The sequence below is a fragment of the Talpa occidentalis genome, unplaced genomic scaffold (genome assembly GCF_014898055.3).
Source record: "Talpa occidentalis isolate TD23 unplaced genomic scaffold, MPIMG_talOcc4v2.1 talOcc4.8, whole genome shotgun sequence".
Classification (NCBI taxonomy): Eukaryota; Metazoa; Chordata; class Mammalia; order Eulipotyphla; family Talpidae; genus Talpa; species Talpa occidentalis.
Genome location: NW_023605194.1, coordinates 31,135,266 through 31,152,781, shown reverse-complemented (window position 1 = coordinate 31,152,781; position 17,516 = coordinate 31,135,266). Strand labels below are relative to the sequence as shown.

General features: G+C 49.5%; 2 protein-coding genes across 2 annotated transcripts; one reads left to right on the top strand and one right to left on the bottom strand.

Annotated features, from left to right (window-relative positions):
• The first annotated feature begins 304 nt into the window (after positions 1-304).
• Positions 305-1,243, top strand: ZNF488 (zinc finger protein 488). Its single transcript, XM_037497334.1, is given in 3 exon segments — positions 305-782; positions 785-1,064; positions 1,066-1,243. Coding segments are annotated over 3 exon segments (936 nt in total).
• Positions 1,244-13,490: 12,247 nt separating this feature from the next.
• On the bottom strand, positions 13,491-17,292 carry GDF2 (growth differentiation factor 2). The gene is made up of 2 exons (XM_037495674.1): positions 16,947-17,292; positions 13,491-14,425 (listed from the first exon to the last, which is right to left on the bottom strand). Exons 1-2 carry the CDS (start codon positions 17,290-17,292, stop codon positions 13,491-13,493), a joined length of 1,281 nt encoding a protein of 426 aa, XP_037351571.1.
• Between the last annotated feature and the right edge of the window lie 224 nt (positions 17,293-17,516).

The window sequence follows — 17,516 nt, the reverse complement described above, 5'->3', positions numbered from 1 at the left end:
CCCAGGGAGACTTGTCAGTTCGAGTCAAGTTGACTTGAGACTTGTCAGCTCAAGTCACCCAGAGCAGGGTCTTGGGTGAGGGGACTTTCTAACATAGCCACGGTGTGTGCTGCCCCACGTGACCAGGGCCGGTCTCACTGCCTGTTGCTTCCTCTCTCTGCAGAGCCCTTGGGTCTAGTTGACTGGCCCAGCCAAAAGGGTTGCTCTCCCATCTCTCAGCTCCTCCCTGGGCCAAGTCCTCAACAGCTCCAAAGCCCCGAAGATGGTCTACCTTGCTTAGCTGCTCCAGGCCTTTCCAGTTAACATGGCTGCGGGAAAGGAGGTTCTGCTGACCTCGGGAGCTGAAAGCAGATGGTGGCTTAGTGACCCTATGCGGGGCAGGGGCCATAAGCCAGTGCTGCTGGAGAGAACAAACCACCTCTGTCCTGAGGCTGCCCTGGGCAGAGGCAGCCAGGAAACAGTTTGTACTGAGCTGGCACTATCAGCAACCCCCAACAATCACAGAGGGGAGAAGTCTTGGGCCCAGGAAGTGTCCGGGGAACAAGGGCAGAGCACCTTCACAGAGGTACCTCAGCTCAAGAAGATGCAGGCTCAGGAGAGGGGACACAGTGGCCTCCAGCAGCTGACCAAGGATGTCCCCAGTGGCCCAGCCGATGGCACAGTCTTTGTAGGGCCCAGCGGAGCGTCAGGGGAGCAGAGAAGCGCCTTCAGCAAACCAGCCAGGTGTCCAGCAGGGAGACCTGGGTCAATATCTGTCTTCCAAGAAGGTGGATCTACAGATACCCTGGGGAGCTGTTGGGACTCATCAACATGGCACACATTCCATGTTGGGGTCAGCTTTCAGATTCCAAGCTTTTGGTGGGTGATATCTGGAACTTGAAAACACTGCCACAAAATGCTCCTCTCTGTACCACTTTCTTGGGTGCCTCCACACTGTGGTTCAAGCATATCATGGTGCAGGTCCCCATACCCTTGTCATCTTCCCCAACTGTCTCTTGGACCCTCCTGCCACCCACGTTGACCTCCCTGGGCCTGTCTACCCAGAATTGGTGTGCAAAGTGCACACCAATTTTGTCTAACTTCTGACCTAGTCTTCCACATGCGCTCCCACCACAAAAAGGAGCATGTGGGGCCTGACCTGCATTCTAAGAAGTCAAGAGAAGAGGCCCTCACATGCCCCATTTGCCACGAGTACTTCCGGGAGTGTCACCATCTCTCCCGGCACATGACTTCTCACAGCTAAAAGTGACTGTGCAGCAGACCTGTAAGTGTGGCTTCAGCCTTGACTGGGAAGCAGAGATGAGGCTCACCGGGCCTTCGTTTGCAAAGGGTATTCCCACAGTTGTCTGAAACACTGCCCCCACTGGAGTTCACAGATGAGCAGCTCCGCCTTGATTTGAAGAGGACCACCAAGGCCCTGTGATGTGCTCTGATGTAAAGTCATGAAATCAAATAACGCACTTTGCTGGTCCAGGGTCTGATGACCGATGGCCACAGGGTGATTCTAACAGCAGTAAAAGTGTTCCTTTTTATTTTTTTTTAAAGATTTATTTATTTATACAAGAACTGAGGTACAGACCAGATGTGCAGGAAGGTGAGAGGATTCACCAGAGACAGAGCAGGGAACAGAACAGGCAGACTGACGAAATATACTGCTGAGGGGAGCAGTAGGTGTGACAGGAGAGGTCTACTGCACCATGTGGGTCCCTCACCAGCCGGGATCGAACTGGTGCTGCAAAGGCTGCAGACAGCTTCACAGCGCTGTGTTCAACCGCCTACACCACCAGGGGAGGCCCAAAAGTGTTCCTTTTGGATGGAAGCATGTTTGGCACTCAGCCTAGGCTTGGAGATAGAGAAATCTGCATTCTAATAGCAGTCCTTTCACAGACTAGTCCTGAACTTGGACAAGGTGCTTTAACCATCTGAATCTCCATTTGTTTACCTGTAAAATGGAGATGACCACACCTGTGTCTTAGGGGTGATGTGTGGAAAACAGCCAGCATGGCGCCTCACTGACGTTTATCATCAATGTCTGGAATAGTCAGCTATTGTTATGTAACAAAATCTCAGTGGCAAACTACTCAAAGCATTGATTTCTTAACTGTGGGTTTGTGATTTGATGGGTTGAACTGGGCTCTGCTCCAAGTTTTAGCTTGGATTTAAGGTCATGCTCTTTTTATGGGGCCAGTGAGCTACCTAGATCATGCTTCTCCATTGGTTGAGCCAAGTGCATGGGGGGACAAGGCCATGAGAGAAGCATATCTCAAGTATATCATTCTGCTTGGGTCACTTCCACTAATATGTCCTTGGCCAGGTCCCACAGCCAAGCCTAAAGTTAAGGGGCAAAGTGAGCACCCTGCCCATACTGAGTAACTGGGTGTATAAGGGGAGCCTGAAATGAAACCAGCCTGCCACCTGGTCTGTGTTTCTTTGTACTGAGTATGTGAAGAACATGTGTGTGAGAGGAGAAATGGAAAAACACTCATGCACGCACACACACCCATGTGCACACACAGATACCTTAGCTCTCAGGAACCCAGCAAAATATTAAGGCTTGAAACATTGTCGGGATTGAAAGAGTTCTGGGTACATTTATTAACAATATAATGCATGTTGGGTTTCTCTCAGTAACTCTTTAGTTTAGTCACATTTGTCATTATTCCTAATAATGCAGACATTGGCTCTTACAGTCTGATGTAATAGGCCAGTTTGTGTGAAAGCCATTTGCAGGGAGGACGTTTGAGTCAATGTAGTTCTTTTGACTGTTGTTCACTTTCCTTTCAGGATTTGTTCACTTCACATACAGTTTCCGACCCTCTAACAGGGTCTCCATCTTGGAGCTCAGGCTTGTGCTTGGGAAGGAACTGATGGGCGCCTCAGAGGCCAAGGAGCCGTCTAAACTGCCCCTGAACTCCACCTCTTCTTGCCCTGTCTATGACACCCACTCTGTCCAAGACGGCAACCTGCCCCTCACCCCACTGACTAGTGAATTTGACCCACAGTCCTTGTCTTTTGGGAGAGACAACGGGAGTCCAGTGTGACAGACGGATGCCTGTGCCTGGGCACTGGGCGCATGGGGTGTGCCCACATCATATTTGTGGGTAGGAGAGTGCCCTGGGAGGCCTGAGGCGTGGGGCATAAGCTGACCTCAAAGTTGAGGTGATGTTAACTGGGAACTCAGTGTCTTGACAGGAGAAGGGGGGTGGCCCAGAGCTGTAGACATCTCTGGATGCCATGTTACCTGTGTGGGGAGGTGAGTCTTGGAGATGGGGAGATAGGAAGGTCTCAGAGGGGAGGAGTTTGGGCCAGGGCTCTGGAGGTCTGGCTCTGAGCGGCATTGTGAGGAGGCCTCGCTGCAGTGGGAAGAGGAGAGGAAATGGACCCACTAGTTATTTCCCTCTGCATTTGGAAGGAGCCACACTGCCACCTGCAGGAACCAACAGAGCACCTCAGTTTCCATGGGGAGACCCCAACCTTGCCTGAGGAAGGCCAGGATGAATGCTCCGGAGACCAGCCCTTTGAGAGCATGTGTCTGGAAGGGAACCTAAGCCGCCTTTAGGAAAGGGCAGGAAAGAGTGTTAGGCAAAAGGCAGACTTCAGTGGAGGCCGGAAATCTGGACTGTTTGTGAGGTTAGTGGTCAACAGACTCAGTTGCCTTTTAAATGCTCATGGTCAAAAAGTCATGAACTTAAGAAAACATTGGTGATGCAGCATGGGGAGGAACAGAAGCCACCAGAGACCCCTAACTATGCTGCTCCCAGTTCTCGGACAGGCCAGGTTCTGGGCTTTGCCCTGCCAATCTCACGCATAAAGCCCTAGTCCTCTGAGCAGAGGAAGAGAACCCTAATTACTGGTTGAAAGTCAGCAGGAGCTATCCAAAGGCAAATCGTGAGTCCTTCCTTTATTTGGAAGGCGATGGCACCCCCTGGAGGCGGATGGCCTCTCTGCGGGCCGCTTCTCTTCAGAGAGGGTGTTACACACTCGGGCATTTACATAATGTTGTGATTTGTAACAGAGGTTGTGTGGGAGGTTTGACCATCATATAGTAAAATATGAATATCATAGTACAGACCTTTTATTTTAAAAACATCATCTTCCGATGAGTTGTGCCATTTCCTTGGAATTATTTTCGGAAACCAATTTTGAACGGGGATTCGGGAGGCAGTATAGCTGGAAGGAGGGCTAGATCATGCCTTTCAGGTGTACATGACCACACCACACCCACCACCAAGGCAAACACATTCCTATCACCACAGTTCCTTGTGTCCAGTCCTGACTCCCCCTACCCCAATTCCTCTGGTAGTGTCAATTCTACAGCAGATTTCTAGGGTTTATTTTTTTCTGACCTTTTGGGTTTTTTCCTCTATATTCCAATATAAGATACCACCTGGCATTTGCCTTTCTACTTTTAACATTTTGCTTAGTATAATACTCTTCATTTCTATCCATATTGTTGCAAATGAAACTGCCCATCTTTGAAGTGAGCTTGACATGTATATACACCAGTGACACTATCTCTACAATCGAGATAAAGTCTGTATTGCCCACATCCTCAATTTCTCCTCATGTGTCTGTGTTATCCAACCCCCCCGCATCTCCAGCTGTGCACACTGATCTGCTTAGATGCACTTTATAGATGCATCATCACTATAGATGCACTTTCTAGAATTTTATGTAAATGGAATTATACCACGTGTACTGTTTTTGTCTGTCTACTTTTTCTTAGCACGAGGATTTTGAGATGCACCTGTGCTGTTGAATGAACCATCAGTTTATTTTTTATTTTATTGCTGACTAGCAGTCCATTCTATAGATACACCACATTCATTATCCACTAACAGGCTGATACTGCTTCCTTCCAGTGGTAGTTCCTTTCAGCATGTCGCTATTACAAAGAGCACTGCTGTGAAGGTTAGAGTATATGCTTATGCATGAGCATGGGTTTTTGTTTTTATTTTTTTTAAAGATTTATTTATTTATTCATATAAGCAGTGGTTACAATCAGAAGTGCGGGAGGGTGACAGAATTCACCAGAGCCAGAGTGGGGAACAGAACAGGCAGACTGATGAAGTACACTGCTGAGGGGAGCAGCGGGCAGCAGGAGAGGTCTGTGCGTCATGTGGACCCTCGCCTGGCAGCCGGGGATTGAACCGGCGCTGCAGAGGCTGCAGGCAGCTTCGCAACCTAGCATTCAACCACTGCGCCACCGGGGAGGCCCATGGGCATGGGTTTTTATTTTTTCTCGGATCAGAATGTGTAATTTTTGTTTTAAGGAACAGTCTATTTTCCAAAATGTAGTTTTCAACTATCTCAGGAGCTGAGAAGTACTGCTGTAGATGTGGAAGGAGAACTGGTAACATTTATTCCTTGTTCCCACTTCTCAGCTGACCATGTTCACCATGAAAGAAAAACAGTAACTGGTATCCCAGAATATAGACTATTCCAGCTGTTAATCACTCTCCTTCGGAGCTGTTCACAGTCCAGAGAAGACAGACCTCACTCAGGCATGTGGAAGCAGAAGGGAATAGAACTGCAAGTGCAGCTCTCACTGAAGCCTCCAAGAGGCACTGCGTATCAGGCAATGAACTAAGTTGGGAAAAGGGACTTTAAATCGGGTGTTTTAAGGTACCAGGGGTACAGAATAGTGGCCGAGGTCCTATTAGCAGTGGGCATGATGCCCACTTCAGTTCTCTGCAGAATGGAAACCTCTTGGAAGCATGTGGTTGTTCTGCCCCTTGCCTACAACTAACATCTGTGCAGTGGGGGCACAAATTATATAAACAATGAGAGCACGCTGTCAGCCCAGAGACAGCGTGGGAGAGCACGGGCCAAAGAGCTTCTTGGATTGTATGATTTTCACAAATAAAGACAAAGAAGTTTTGAATCTGGAGACAGTTCATGCAGAACAAATGATTTTTTAATCAGGTCTGTGAGAATAGTAGCCAACATTCAAATGGGCCTCCTGCTGCCCAAATCCACAGGGCTCGAGCAGCGTTTGTTCACAGAGAGGTCTGCAGTCACTGGACTCACTCACAACACACATCCATGGTGATTTCTCCTAGCCGCCATTCCTCCAGCTTTGTGGATGAGGAAGCTGATACTCAGTACTTGCACAAGATCACAGAGCTGAGGAGCAGTGGGCCAGCTGAAGGAGGAGGACACGTTGTCATCCTCTGCGGAGTCCACACACACTCCCCAAGGCTTTGGGTCCTGTGTCTATGTAAGACCCCCAGGCATGGACTTGTGGCAGGAGTGGGAGAGGGGCTTGAGTCGGGACTAGTTCTCCTCTGGCTTTGTGACCTTAGTGATGTCGTGTCTCGATAACTCCAGGGCAGATAGTCTGCAAGATGCTGGGGATGGGGGGGGGGAACTGAACCCAGCAGTTAGCACATCACCTCCAGCTCCCCAGAAACTAAGTGATAAGATGGTATGACATTGGGAACCGGAAACAGTAGAGTGGTTAGTCGAACAGAGTCTGGGAAATCTAAAAGCAGGACCACCCGGGAGGCCTTGCGCAAATAGAGGGGCAGACCCTGCAGAGCCTGAGTTGGTCAGGTCAAGGCACTGAGGCTGGGACCACTCACCAGGATGCAGGCTTGATGTAGGACTGACTGCTCTAGGGCTGGGCCGAGGGGTAGGGAGCTGAATAGGACAGAGGCCAGAACAGGAGGCAACAGAAGGTGGTCCTTCTCCTTCCCTTACACCTCCTCATCCTGTTTTTCAAGGTACCTGGTATGGAACCAATCTCGGGAGGTGTTATATTGGTTGAGGATTGTCTAGATCAAGGATGTACCTAATGAACACTCCCAAGAGTCACCTTCCTCCTGTGTGTGCTCCTCCATCAGCACCCTGAAGAGTTTCTGGGTTGAGTAGAGATTCCCGTGTTTGGGCTATGTGGTCTGAGCCATGCTGCGGGGAGGGCTTGCTCTGCAGGGGAATCTAGTCCCTACTGGTGGGCTTGGCGCTGAGGACTTCCTGGTCTCGGGGTATCCCAGTAAGGAGGAATTGGAGAAGACACTTGGAATCACAAGAGGAGGTACAAAGGGATAGAGACAGATGGCTTTGGAAGGCAGAATGGATTTGAAAAATAATCGTCTAATCTACTTGTTCCAGATCATGAAAGCTGTCTTACTTAATCTTTATTTTTAAAAAACAGTTTTGTTAAACTATAATCTACATGTATGCAATTCACTCAGTGAAAGTACACAATTTAGTGGCTTTTAGTTTCCTGTGGTCGCTGTAATAAATGATCACAAACTGGGGGGCTTAAACAACTGCCGTTTATTTTCTCTCACCTCTGGAGGTCAGAAGTCTGAGATGAAGGTACGGCTGGGCGCTCTCTCGGGGCACTCGGGACAATTGCCACTGCAGGGCTTCTGGCTTCTGGTGGCTGTGGGCGTGCCTTGGCGTGTACTTCAGCCCCCAGTCTCTGCCTCTGTGGTCACGTCCTCTCCTCCTCTTTGGTCTATCTGTCTCTACTCTGCGTGCCTCTCTCACATGAATACACACAATTGTACTTAGGGCCCGCCTGGACAATCTCCAATGCCCTCTTCTCAAGATCTTTCATCACATCTTTTGCTATTAAGGATATGGCCGCTTTTTGTGCCATGTAAAGTCATATCCACAGCTTCTGGGGACCTGGTAGTGCTCAGATGCTTTCAGGACCACTGTTCAGTCTACCACGGGACTGACCGAGGTCTGAGAAGTTAGATGATGCTACTAACCCTTAGGCTCTGTGTCCTCTGGGTCCTGGGTATAGTCTCCACCTGAAGTCACTGTTCTGATAGCCCCCATCTGTCCAGGGTCCTCTCTACCTTTCATCCTCTATCCGCTCTGGCTGCTACTGTCTCCTTGGTGATTCACCCACTTTCTCCAAATCCCAGGGATTTTGTTTTGAATTGAAATCTCCCCTAAGAAATTATGTTTATTGCAAACAAAGAGAGAGGGATAGATGGGAACATATAAAGTTTAAAATTTAAAAGCAAATCACAGTCTGCTCTAATGGCAATGTAATTAAAAAGAACAATGGTGATTGCTGTTTGTAGCTAGAGGGTATTTTTATAGATCTGCTGAGCAAATTCATAGTCTGATGGAAAATGTTTGGTGGCTCTTCAGGGTGGCTGTGACTATGGTGTTATAGAAACATAGTCCCTGGGTGGTCTGGCGGGACAAGAAGCTTCTAGTATGGGAGACCCCCTAGAAGGGGCTGGGAGATAGCTATTCTGTTTGTGCTGCATTTTCTGGTGAACATATTTTTCTAATATAGGCAATGTGTTGTACCTAATCCATCCCGAGTTCTAGGAGAGCCCCAGGAATGCCCCTGGACAGGCTGTGTAGGGCAGTAGCTTCCCCCAGCCTTTCCTTTTGTGGATTCTGTGTTGAGAGTTACTCCTGGGCCTCACCCACAGGGTCAGATGTACAGTTGCTGCTAGACATGTGTTTGGGAGTTGGCTGGGACCTCCACTAGTTTCATATTATTTTCAGCTTGCCCTGCTTTTCACTATTCATGTGGCACATAACTGTCAGCAGTTTTCCACATGGAATACTCTTCAGTGATGCTAGTTGGTGATTGCCTAGGGAGGAAGTCTTGGTGAAATATATTGTTGGAGTCTTGTCATGTTTTCCCAATGCCTTTCCAAGCAAGGGAGCTGCAGAAGCAGGTGATCGTGCAGTCTCTGCAGCACAGCTTCTGCGCGGCCTGAGACGTGACCTGTGCTCCGGGTTGTGGTTCCTTTACAGATGTCTGCACTCATGCGCTGGTCTCTAGACTGCAGCAGCCCAGGACACCAGCAATTCTCCCTACAGTGTGTACTAGAAACTGCTCACCCTGTCCATTGGCCATTTTCAAACCTACAACAAAGTGAACACTCCAAAATCTATTGTCTGGATTTAGCAATTACTATCTGACCATATTTCTTTCTGTTTCTGGAGAATCAGGGAGCTAGTACCAGCTTTTGGTCTCAGTGGTGCCTTTGGCCTGGCGTAGTCCTTCACAGAGCATCCTATCTGGGGTCGCCTCATCCTGTGTCTGGGGTTACCGACAGGTTGTTGCTGTTGCTACTGAGCAGGGCCTATAGACCAGATGCTGTCCTTGCTCGTAATAATTTTCCTCCATGCTGTAGCCTTTCTTTTCGCCTTTTTCCCCTTCCTTTTCCTCCAGGTCCATCAGACGTGTACATTGGTGTGAATCAGAAATAGTTTTGAGGATTAATGTAGAGTTATCAGCATTTTATTTGTCTATTACCTATGATCTCTATCACTTCATAGAAAAAAGGGAAGTATTCAAACATCCTACAAACTTCATTTAGCTTTTATGAGTGTTATTCCATTGTCCTTATTTTGTTCACTTCAATCAAACCTGAAGAGGCCCTGGCCCCTCGCAGTCTCCTGGCCATGTCTGCCTCAGTGGAGGTCCTGTAGCCCCCATCAAGAGGGCTCGAATGTCAGGGTTCTCCAGGGGCATGGGGACCCTCAGAACAAAGGCTCACAGGAGGGAGCTGTGGAGAGGCAGACTTTGGCCCAGACCAGGCTCAGTCCATCTCTCCAATGGACAGAGTCACCCACTAACGAAGCAAGTTGGGATCCCCTGGGGAGGGGTGGTCTCCTGTGTGAGAAGCGTACAGGAAAGCGGAGGCCAATCTTGTGAGATTTCTGACTGGGGTGGATACTCTGATTGGAAAAAAAAAAAAGTTCTGGAAGCTTTATTCTATCAGATCCTAAGGAAGCCACCTGTTTCCAGGGCTGCCTGCCTGTTATGGTCTCCAGTGTCCTTGTTAAAGGCAAGTCTGGGAAAACCTGGCCCCCACCTCATCAGGCTGCTCCCAGCTTTCCCAGGAACCTGGAAGCCCCCAAGAGCTGCCAATTTGCATGATGGACTAGGCCACCTTTGAGAACTGAACAGCGTGGCTGCCTTTGGCTCACAAATGGGAGAAAGCCTCTGGATCTCTGTGGACCAGAGAGGAGGGGGCGGGACTGGTTCCCAGGCTCAGGCCTCAGACCTGGGGCAAGCTCCTTGCCACACTAGGATCAAGCCATTGCTCAGGCCTGAAGCAGCCTCCAGAGTATCTCTGGGACTTGGAGAACCATACCGACCACACACATGCATTCAAGAGTAGCTCCATCATTTGCAGGGCCAAGTTCAGAATGAAAATGCAGAGTTCTCATAAAAAAAATTTTATGAATTTTAAGATGGTGATGTAGAACATGAAGCCAGTGGCTCTGTTCAGCTGTCCAGGCCACGCACCTGTGCCTGTGTACATCGCAGAGCCCTGGGAATGTAAGCCCCGCGGTGAGAAGACAGAAGCGCCTGATTGCCTCCTTCACAGCACTTAAGACCAGGCCTCTGCTGCAGGAGCTGTCGTTGCAGAGGGCATCCTCAGAGAGAGGTGGGCTTGCCTTGGCCCCCCACCACATACTCTGTATAGGCATGTGCCCGGTGCTGGACCTCTGCTTCCTGCTCTCCCTGGGGGCTTCTGCAAAGAGCTTTCCCCTCCTCCTGAGGGGGAGGAGCCACTTGGAGCCCCTGAGATGGGTCCAGAGGCAGAGGCCCTCAGAGGCAGGCAGGGCAGAACTGTAAGGCAGATTCTGGGGTGGGGCCCAGGACAGAGGCAGCTGGTCAGACCAGCTGAATGAAGAGACAAAGACTTAGTTCCCAATTGGGTGAGGGACAGTTGAGTTTCAGAGGAATGTGAACTCTCACTCCTACTTACATGGGCCCAGCTCTTGTTAAGTCAGACTTAGAAGGTTACTAGTCAGACTGACCCAGAAATTTCCTTTTCCCAGTTTTGGCAGAATTCTGGAAGAGGTACAAGCCACAGCATTTAGTGACCACATTAACAGAGCAAAGAAGAGAAGGGCATCCTTCTGCAGCGAGGTTTCCTCCACTGTGGATACCTGGCTGATCAGGCCCTTCACAGGCAGGACAAGAGAAGCAGTGACCAGTGAGGGCAGCACCCAAAGGGAGCAGCCAGGAGTGGGCAGCACCTGCCCAGGAGTATAAATTCTGGCTTGTCCAGTTCATGCTGCAACTCTGCTTCTTTCTGCTAGTGTGAGTCTGACAGCTGTGAGGCAGAAGCACCGTGACGCTCCCCAGAGCCAGAGGTTCAGAACGAGAGTGTCAGAGAAGGGCGGAGGCGGGAGAACTTGAGCTAGACTCTCCTGAAAGATGGACTCAGGCCATGCGTGGAGCTGGGAGTGGGGCTGGCCAGGGCAGTGGCCCAAGGGCCAAGAACAGGAAGTGGCTTTAAGTGCCTCTTCACACTGGGATGAGAGGATGTGTCCATACAAGGGCATACGTGTGAGAATGCCTATGTGGGGTGAGTATGCGTGAGTGTAGATGTTTGCAAGACAATGACAATGGCTTTGGGGGTGTTTGGCTGGAGATGGGCATCTGAGCAGGGGCATAGTGTGAGAAGATGCTGGAAGAGGCATCTGGAGATGTGTCTCTTAGCAAGAGCGGGGACTTCCTCCCTGACATGTAGGGAGGCTATCCTCACGCACACCCTTATATGGACATGTCTGCTCACTCCAACATGCCAAAGCCCTGCATGCCATATCCAGTCACCCCTGCAGCAGCTCCATCTCTGTGGCCTTCCCACCACCACTACCTAAAGCCCCCAAGGAAAGAAGGGATTCTAGGGAGGGGTGGGCAGACTAGGTCCTACCTTCAGGAAAGGCCAAAGATTGCACATTCACTTTATTTCCAAGTAAAACTTTGATGCAGGCACAGAAATATATCACCAGGACTAAAAGATGTTCACCACCATCTTTATGACTGAGCACATTGTTGTACCAGAAATTAGCATTCACTACAACTCCAGTAATTAAACAATGATGTTCTATTGTATTTTGTGTTAAAGCTGTTCATTGGTTCCGTGTAAACATTTAACACAAACCACTTTTTTTCTTTTAAGTATAGTGGGAGTTTCAACCAGTGGGAATGCCCAGGCCTCTGGGCCCCCTGTACATGCTGTTCTGGCCAGTGGTCAGAAGGGCCAGGGAGTGAAATCCTCACTGCCTCCAGACTCTTTCTTACTCTATCCCACCCCATGTGTGGCCTGAAGAGACAAAGGAGAGGATGAAACACAGGAAAGAAGATTCTTTGTCCTCTCTTGTGGTCATTGGTTACTGAGACTGGCCCTTCTGTTGAAGCCCAGGGCAGGGGCTGGTACTCACCTTTCCCAAGTGCCAGCAGAACCAACTGTGGCCAATAGGACCTGATTTCTTCAGTGGCTGGGGAGCCCTCACTCAGGAGGGCTGGATGTCACCACTTAAGGACATGTCACCAAGAAGTAAAAAATAGGGATGTTGCAAATACCAAAGCAAGAGTGCATTTATTCCAATAAATTGAAACCAAGGCCTTATCTCCAGGGCAGTCTTGTGGGAGGGACGCCCAGGGGCGTGTTACATTGGAGAGTTGGCTATGCTGAGCAGGTAGCTGAGAGATTCAGGCAGTAGGCCATCCCATGTCTCTGGATAAATTGCTCCTGCCCCTTGCAAACTGGCACACAATTTGAGTCCATGGGCAGTGAGTGGCCCTGTGTAAACTGTTGCCGTATAAGCACTGTGCCAGTGGCTCACAGTTTCTCCAGGCGCTTTGCACATTGGGGCCTGAGGGCTGCTGTCCTGCACGCTCTCCATCCTGCAGTTGGTTTGGATGATAGTTTTTCATTGACTTGGGGGTCATTTTAAAAAGCATTTGGTCACTGAATCAGCACAGACCCTGAGCAATCAGGGCACGCCCTGGATGTGACAAGCAGCCCAGTCACACGGGTGGGTCCTGGCTGCTCTCGGCCCAGTTAACTCCACCACCCTGCTTCCCAATGTCGAATTGTTCCTTAGCTGGAAGGTGACCTGCTAAACTGCAGTGGGAATTTTTGAAGGTTCTGGCTTTGATGATTCACGGACCTATGGGGAACTGCGTGGTCGAATTGTGCCAGTGACTGGTGCTGTTTAACCTGCCTGAGTTTTGGGCTTTGTGTATATAAATTGGGGATCATAATTGGGTTGTGGAAGCACATTATGATGGGTGTAGAGCACATTCTGATCCTTTCTCCTGCACTCCCTGAGGTTATTGGAATAAGCCTTTTGATGATTCCTTGAATTTCCATAAATCTCTGCACATTACCAATCTGTCTATACTCCTCTGCTCAGACCTGCTTAGTCTTCTGCTGTCTCTGGAGTATTTTTTCTCTTGTCCTCTTTTCATCATTTCCTCTTCCATCCCCAAACCCCTTCCAGATCCATCTTTTCTTTTGCTCCCCAGGTACACACCTCCCTGTGCCACCGCCATCCCTGCAGTTAAACCAGTGGTGTGTGCTTGGGCGTGGGCTGTGGGAGGGAGAACAGGCCTTCACCTTAAAGACAGGGCAGCTCCCTTTCCTTCTCCAGACTGGCAAGAAGATGGACTTAGTCCCTGTCATGCCCAGGGGGATGCAGGACCTCTCACTAGGACCCCCCCTTGTCCAACTTCCCCCACCCTCAGCCTGGCACTACCTGCACCCACACTCTGCCACACTCATCCCTTCATAATGGTACTTGAGGGTGGGGACCCCCATGTCATCCTTGTAAAGGATGGAAATTGGGCTCAGTTTGGTGGGCACACAACAAGCCTTGCCCACTTTCATGGGGAACTTGAGATGCACCAGGGTCTGCACAATGGCATGTTTTGTTGGGGTCACGTCATCAGCGAGGGGGAAGAAGCAGCCACCTTTACACTCATAGGCATCATACTCCTTGGGTGCAATGATCCAGCTGTCCCAGCCAATGTCCTCGAAGTTAACCCTCAGGGAGGTCTTTTGACAGTGGTTGCTGGCCCCAGCACTCCTCTTTCTTCTGGCTAAGGATGACCCAGTGGCCATGTGGCCTTCCACGGCTTCTTCCTCATCCTTGTCCTCACCTGCCTCTACTGGGTTGTTCTTGATCACACTCTCCTGTTCATGACCGATCATCTCCCTGAGCTCCAGCCTGGTCTCTTTGGTCCCGTTGCTGCGGTCATTGGAGAAGATGACGAAGAAGGGCAGGTTTTTGGAGCCTGGAGGTACACTGATGTCCAGCTTGTCACAGCCCTTTCTGTGATTCTCTACAATTACTTCCAGTTTATTTTTGCTCTTGGTGGAGTCTGCCCTGACCCACCGCTTCACAGCACTGGAAACCTCAAAGGTCTCCCAGCCCTCCTCCCGAATGTCCTGGGACACCAGAAAGGTCTTGGTTCTCTTCGAAGCATCCCACGCATCTTCCCCATCCAGAACATCATAAATGACCATGTTTCCTTTCAGCTCATGAGAGGAAGTCATGTGACTTTGACAGGAAACGTAGAGTCGGAGCTCTGCCCTGGTGATCTGCTCGTGCCTAGGAATGGAGATGTTGAAGAGCAGGATGTGTTTCTGGAAGGGGAAGTCTTCTGTGGTGGATATAGAGATGGCATCTGAAATACAAAGACACAGTGATCGACATCTGTGGGTAGGGTCTGGTTTCCTGACACCAAAGCTGAGTCTATGGTTTAGATGAAGGGGCACCTGGGATGACATCATCTTTATCAAATCTCTATTTGGTTCCACATAAGCCCTTCATGGAGAAGAGTATTTTGAAAGATACATTTACAGCTTTCAAAGAAAAGCAGAGGCAGGAGATGCCTTACATTGGAGTTGACAGTTCCAATCTTTATTGCCATCTACTGGCTGCCCACAGGGCACTAGTGGGCTTCGCTTCACTTTACTCCTTACACTGACCACAAACAATCTAACCTACTTTTCACATATACAGATGTGGAAACTGGATTCAGGGCATTTAATGGCTAATGTGCACACATCCTGTAATTATCCTTACTTCAAAACAAAGCAAAACAAAAGAGAACCAAATAAAGTTCATTGCCAGCCTCAGAGTGCAGGTCCTGAGTATATGATTTCGAAGGAGCGATCCTGGGGGGGAGGGTGAAATTCCAGCATGAAGACAATGGTTAAAACTCTCAGCACCTAAATCGTATAATAATCATTCAGAATTGTAATTTCCAAGCAAAGCTTAAAAGTGGATGCCTTTATGTAATATTTGAGGAGATAAATAAAGTCTCCTAGACTGCCTTGTCATGTCAGGCCAAACCAGGACTTGCCTTTCAGATGCATGATTGTCTGTTTCCCACTGCTGGCAGACACAGAGTCATTAGCATGCCTCTATTATACCATGGCTCAGTCACAGAGAGGGAAGAGAAATTGCATTTTGTGACCACCTACTATGTGCCAACACCAGAGGAGCCATAGGCCTTTCTGAAACTTGGCAGATTTCAGTGTCTGGCAGACCCAAGAGCCAGTCCATACTCTGTCCTTTCCTAGGCTGTGACCTTGGATGAGCTTTGAGTTTCTCTGTCTCTGTGCCTTGGTTTCCTTGTCTGCAGCATGGAGATCATCCTTCCTGCCTTTCAGAGTGTGATTGTGCAGCTTCAAGGAGATGGCACATGGAATTTACTCAGCATTTCCTCTGGCTCATAGCCAAGCATTACTTCTCTGTCCTTCCCAGGTGAGAACTTCTTTCTCACCTGGGCACACACCTCACCCCCACTCCCCCCAAGCATGAGACTTTCACGCAGCTCTCTGTGGTCTCCTCACCCAGTGTGAATACACCATTCACGCTCCCACGGTACATGTTGGGCAGCAGCAGCAAGTGACCTTATGTGCTCATACTGTGGTGTGCCTTGAAAAGGGCCATGGCAGCACAGTCATACATCTAGAAAACCAGTGTCCTCCCTTCCTGAGCTGCATTTGGACCATCTGTGAAGAGAGGCATAATTGGTCTCCCCAGGAGTGCTGGCCTCAGGCAGAGCTGGGATCAGATCAGAGCACTTGTTTCTAGGACATGGACAATGCGAGAGGAGGCGTCATGGAGATGGCTCCAAACACTGCCTCCCAGACTATGGGATCTGGTAATTTTGTGCAGCCAAAGAAGCCCAGCTTCCCCTGAAAGCAGTGGGCATAGACAGGCTGCCTGGATCTGATGAGATGCTAGGAGGGTGCATTTAAAAAAAAATTAGGCTAGTATTTTAAAAACCAGGTAAATTCCCATTAAAAAACTTAGATATTTTTCTTCTTCTTTTAGGCAATCAGAAAAATCCATCACTGCTGGACATGTATGGTGATCATAGCGTCCTTTAGAAGGACGCTCTATAGGCTAGTGGCACTGAGCTGGGCCTTATTAGGAGTTTGCAGGTCTTAAGCCCAGGAAGGGGGAGGCCCTTTTTGCCTCGCTGTCCAGAGGGAGCCTGCAGTGGCAGAGAGAGCTGAGCTGTGCTGGTAAGTTGCTCTAGGTCGGGATCCAGTCACTTAACTTACAGACAACCTTGGAAAGCATCTGCAAAGTGTGACTTCCCTGTTCACAAATCACTTCACCTATATTGTATGAATAAGTGTAGAAGCCCTAGGTCGACATTTGTCATCATCCAGTCCTCCAGAATCAGGGAGATTTTTGTCTTCAGGAAAGAATGAAGTTCTCCTCCAACACTCCTCTTAAAGGAATTTATCTGAATTTTAGACATCTTTCTGTAAGAGAGAAATACACATTCTCTCGAAATTCAGAAATGTATCAGGTGGTTGGAGGTTAACTTAAACTACTTTGAAGTAGAAAGGGGACAGGAAGGGAAAAGCGTGAATGATGGAAGAAAGGAAACTAGCATAAATGCAGCACCTACTGCGTTAAATGTGGCATTGGGCCAGGGCAGGAGAATCTTCTGGAGCAGAGCTGTCCAGTAGGACTTTATGTGCAATAATGGTTATAGGGTAACCATTAACTCAACACATACTGTTGAGTACTCGAAGTTAGTAAAACCAAAGAGCTGTATTTATTAATATTATTTCATTTAAATTAACTTAAAACCTCATGTGGCTGGCAGCCACCATATTGGAGAGTGGCTGTGGCCCACTGGCCCCCTCCTCCGTCCCCCCAGGGCCCTGTGACTCTACCTTCCATGCTGAAGCTGCGCACGATGTTGGAGGCAGGGGTGGACGACTTGTCGCTGGTGTATCTGTTGTAGAGGTCGATCATGTACTGTGGGGGCTCTGCTTGGGTTTTGTCCTGGGAAGGGACCCCACTCAGGTTGAGGCTGCGTAGAAAATCCACCTTCATGTTCTCCAGGAACATCCTCAGGTCGAAAGTGCCTTCCTCCTGCTCACCTCCAGGCTGCCCTAGCAAGCGGTGGGCATCTCCCCCAGACACAGCTCTCCCCCGGCTCTGCAGTGGCTTCCCCTGCGCTGTGCAGGCCAGCAGGGAGAGCATAGGCAGGGCCACCCATAGCACCCCGTGGCACATCTTGGGACGGTGCTCTTGCCCTGGGCAGGAGACTGCAGGAGGCCTTGGTGAGTTAGCGGTTGCAGGGAGGAGCCCAGAAGGAGTGGGCCCGCATTGTCCTGGCGACAGCTCTGCACAAATCACCCAGCAGTTCACAGGCTCTCGCGCGCTGTCCCCACAATGTCCTCCACTTGTTCTTATCTGGCCCTCAATGCAGCGCACCGACCTCTTATCTAAGGGAGCTC

Bases quoted from the DNA above. Each gene is read 5' to 3' on its own strand.
- GDF2 (XM_037495674.1), bottom strand. From the start codon at position 17,292: ATGTGCCACGGGGTGCTATGGGTGGCCCTGCCTATGCTCTCCCTGCTG. The intron at 14,426-16,946 runs GTAGAGTCACAG...TTTGTATTTCAG, and splicing joins GCGCAGCTTCAGCATGGAAG to ATGCCATCTCTATATCCACC.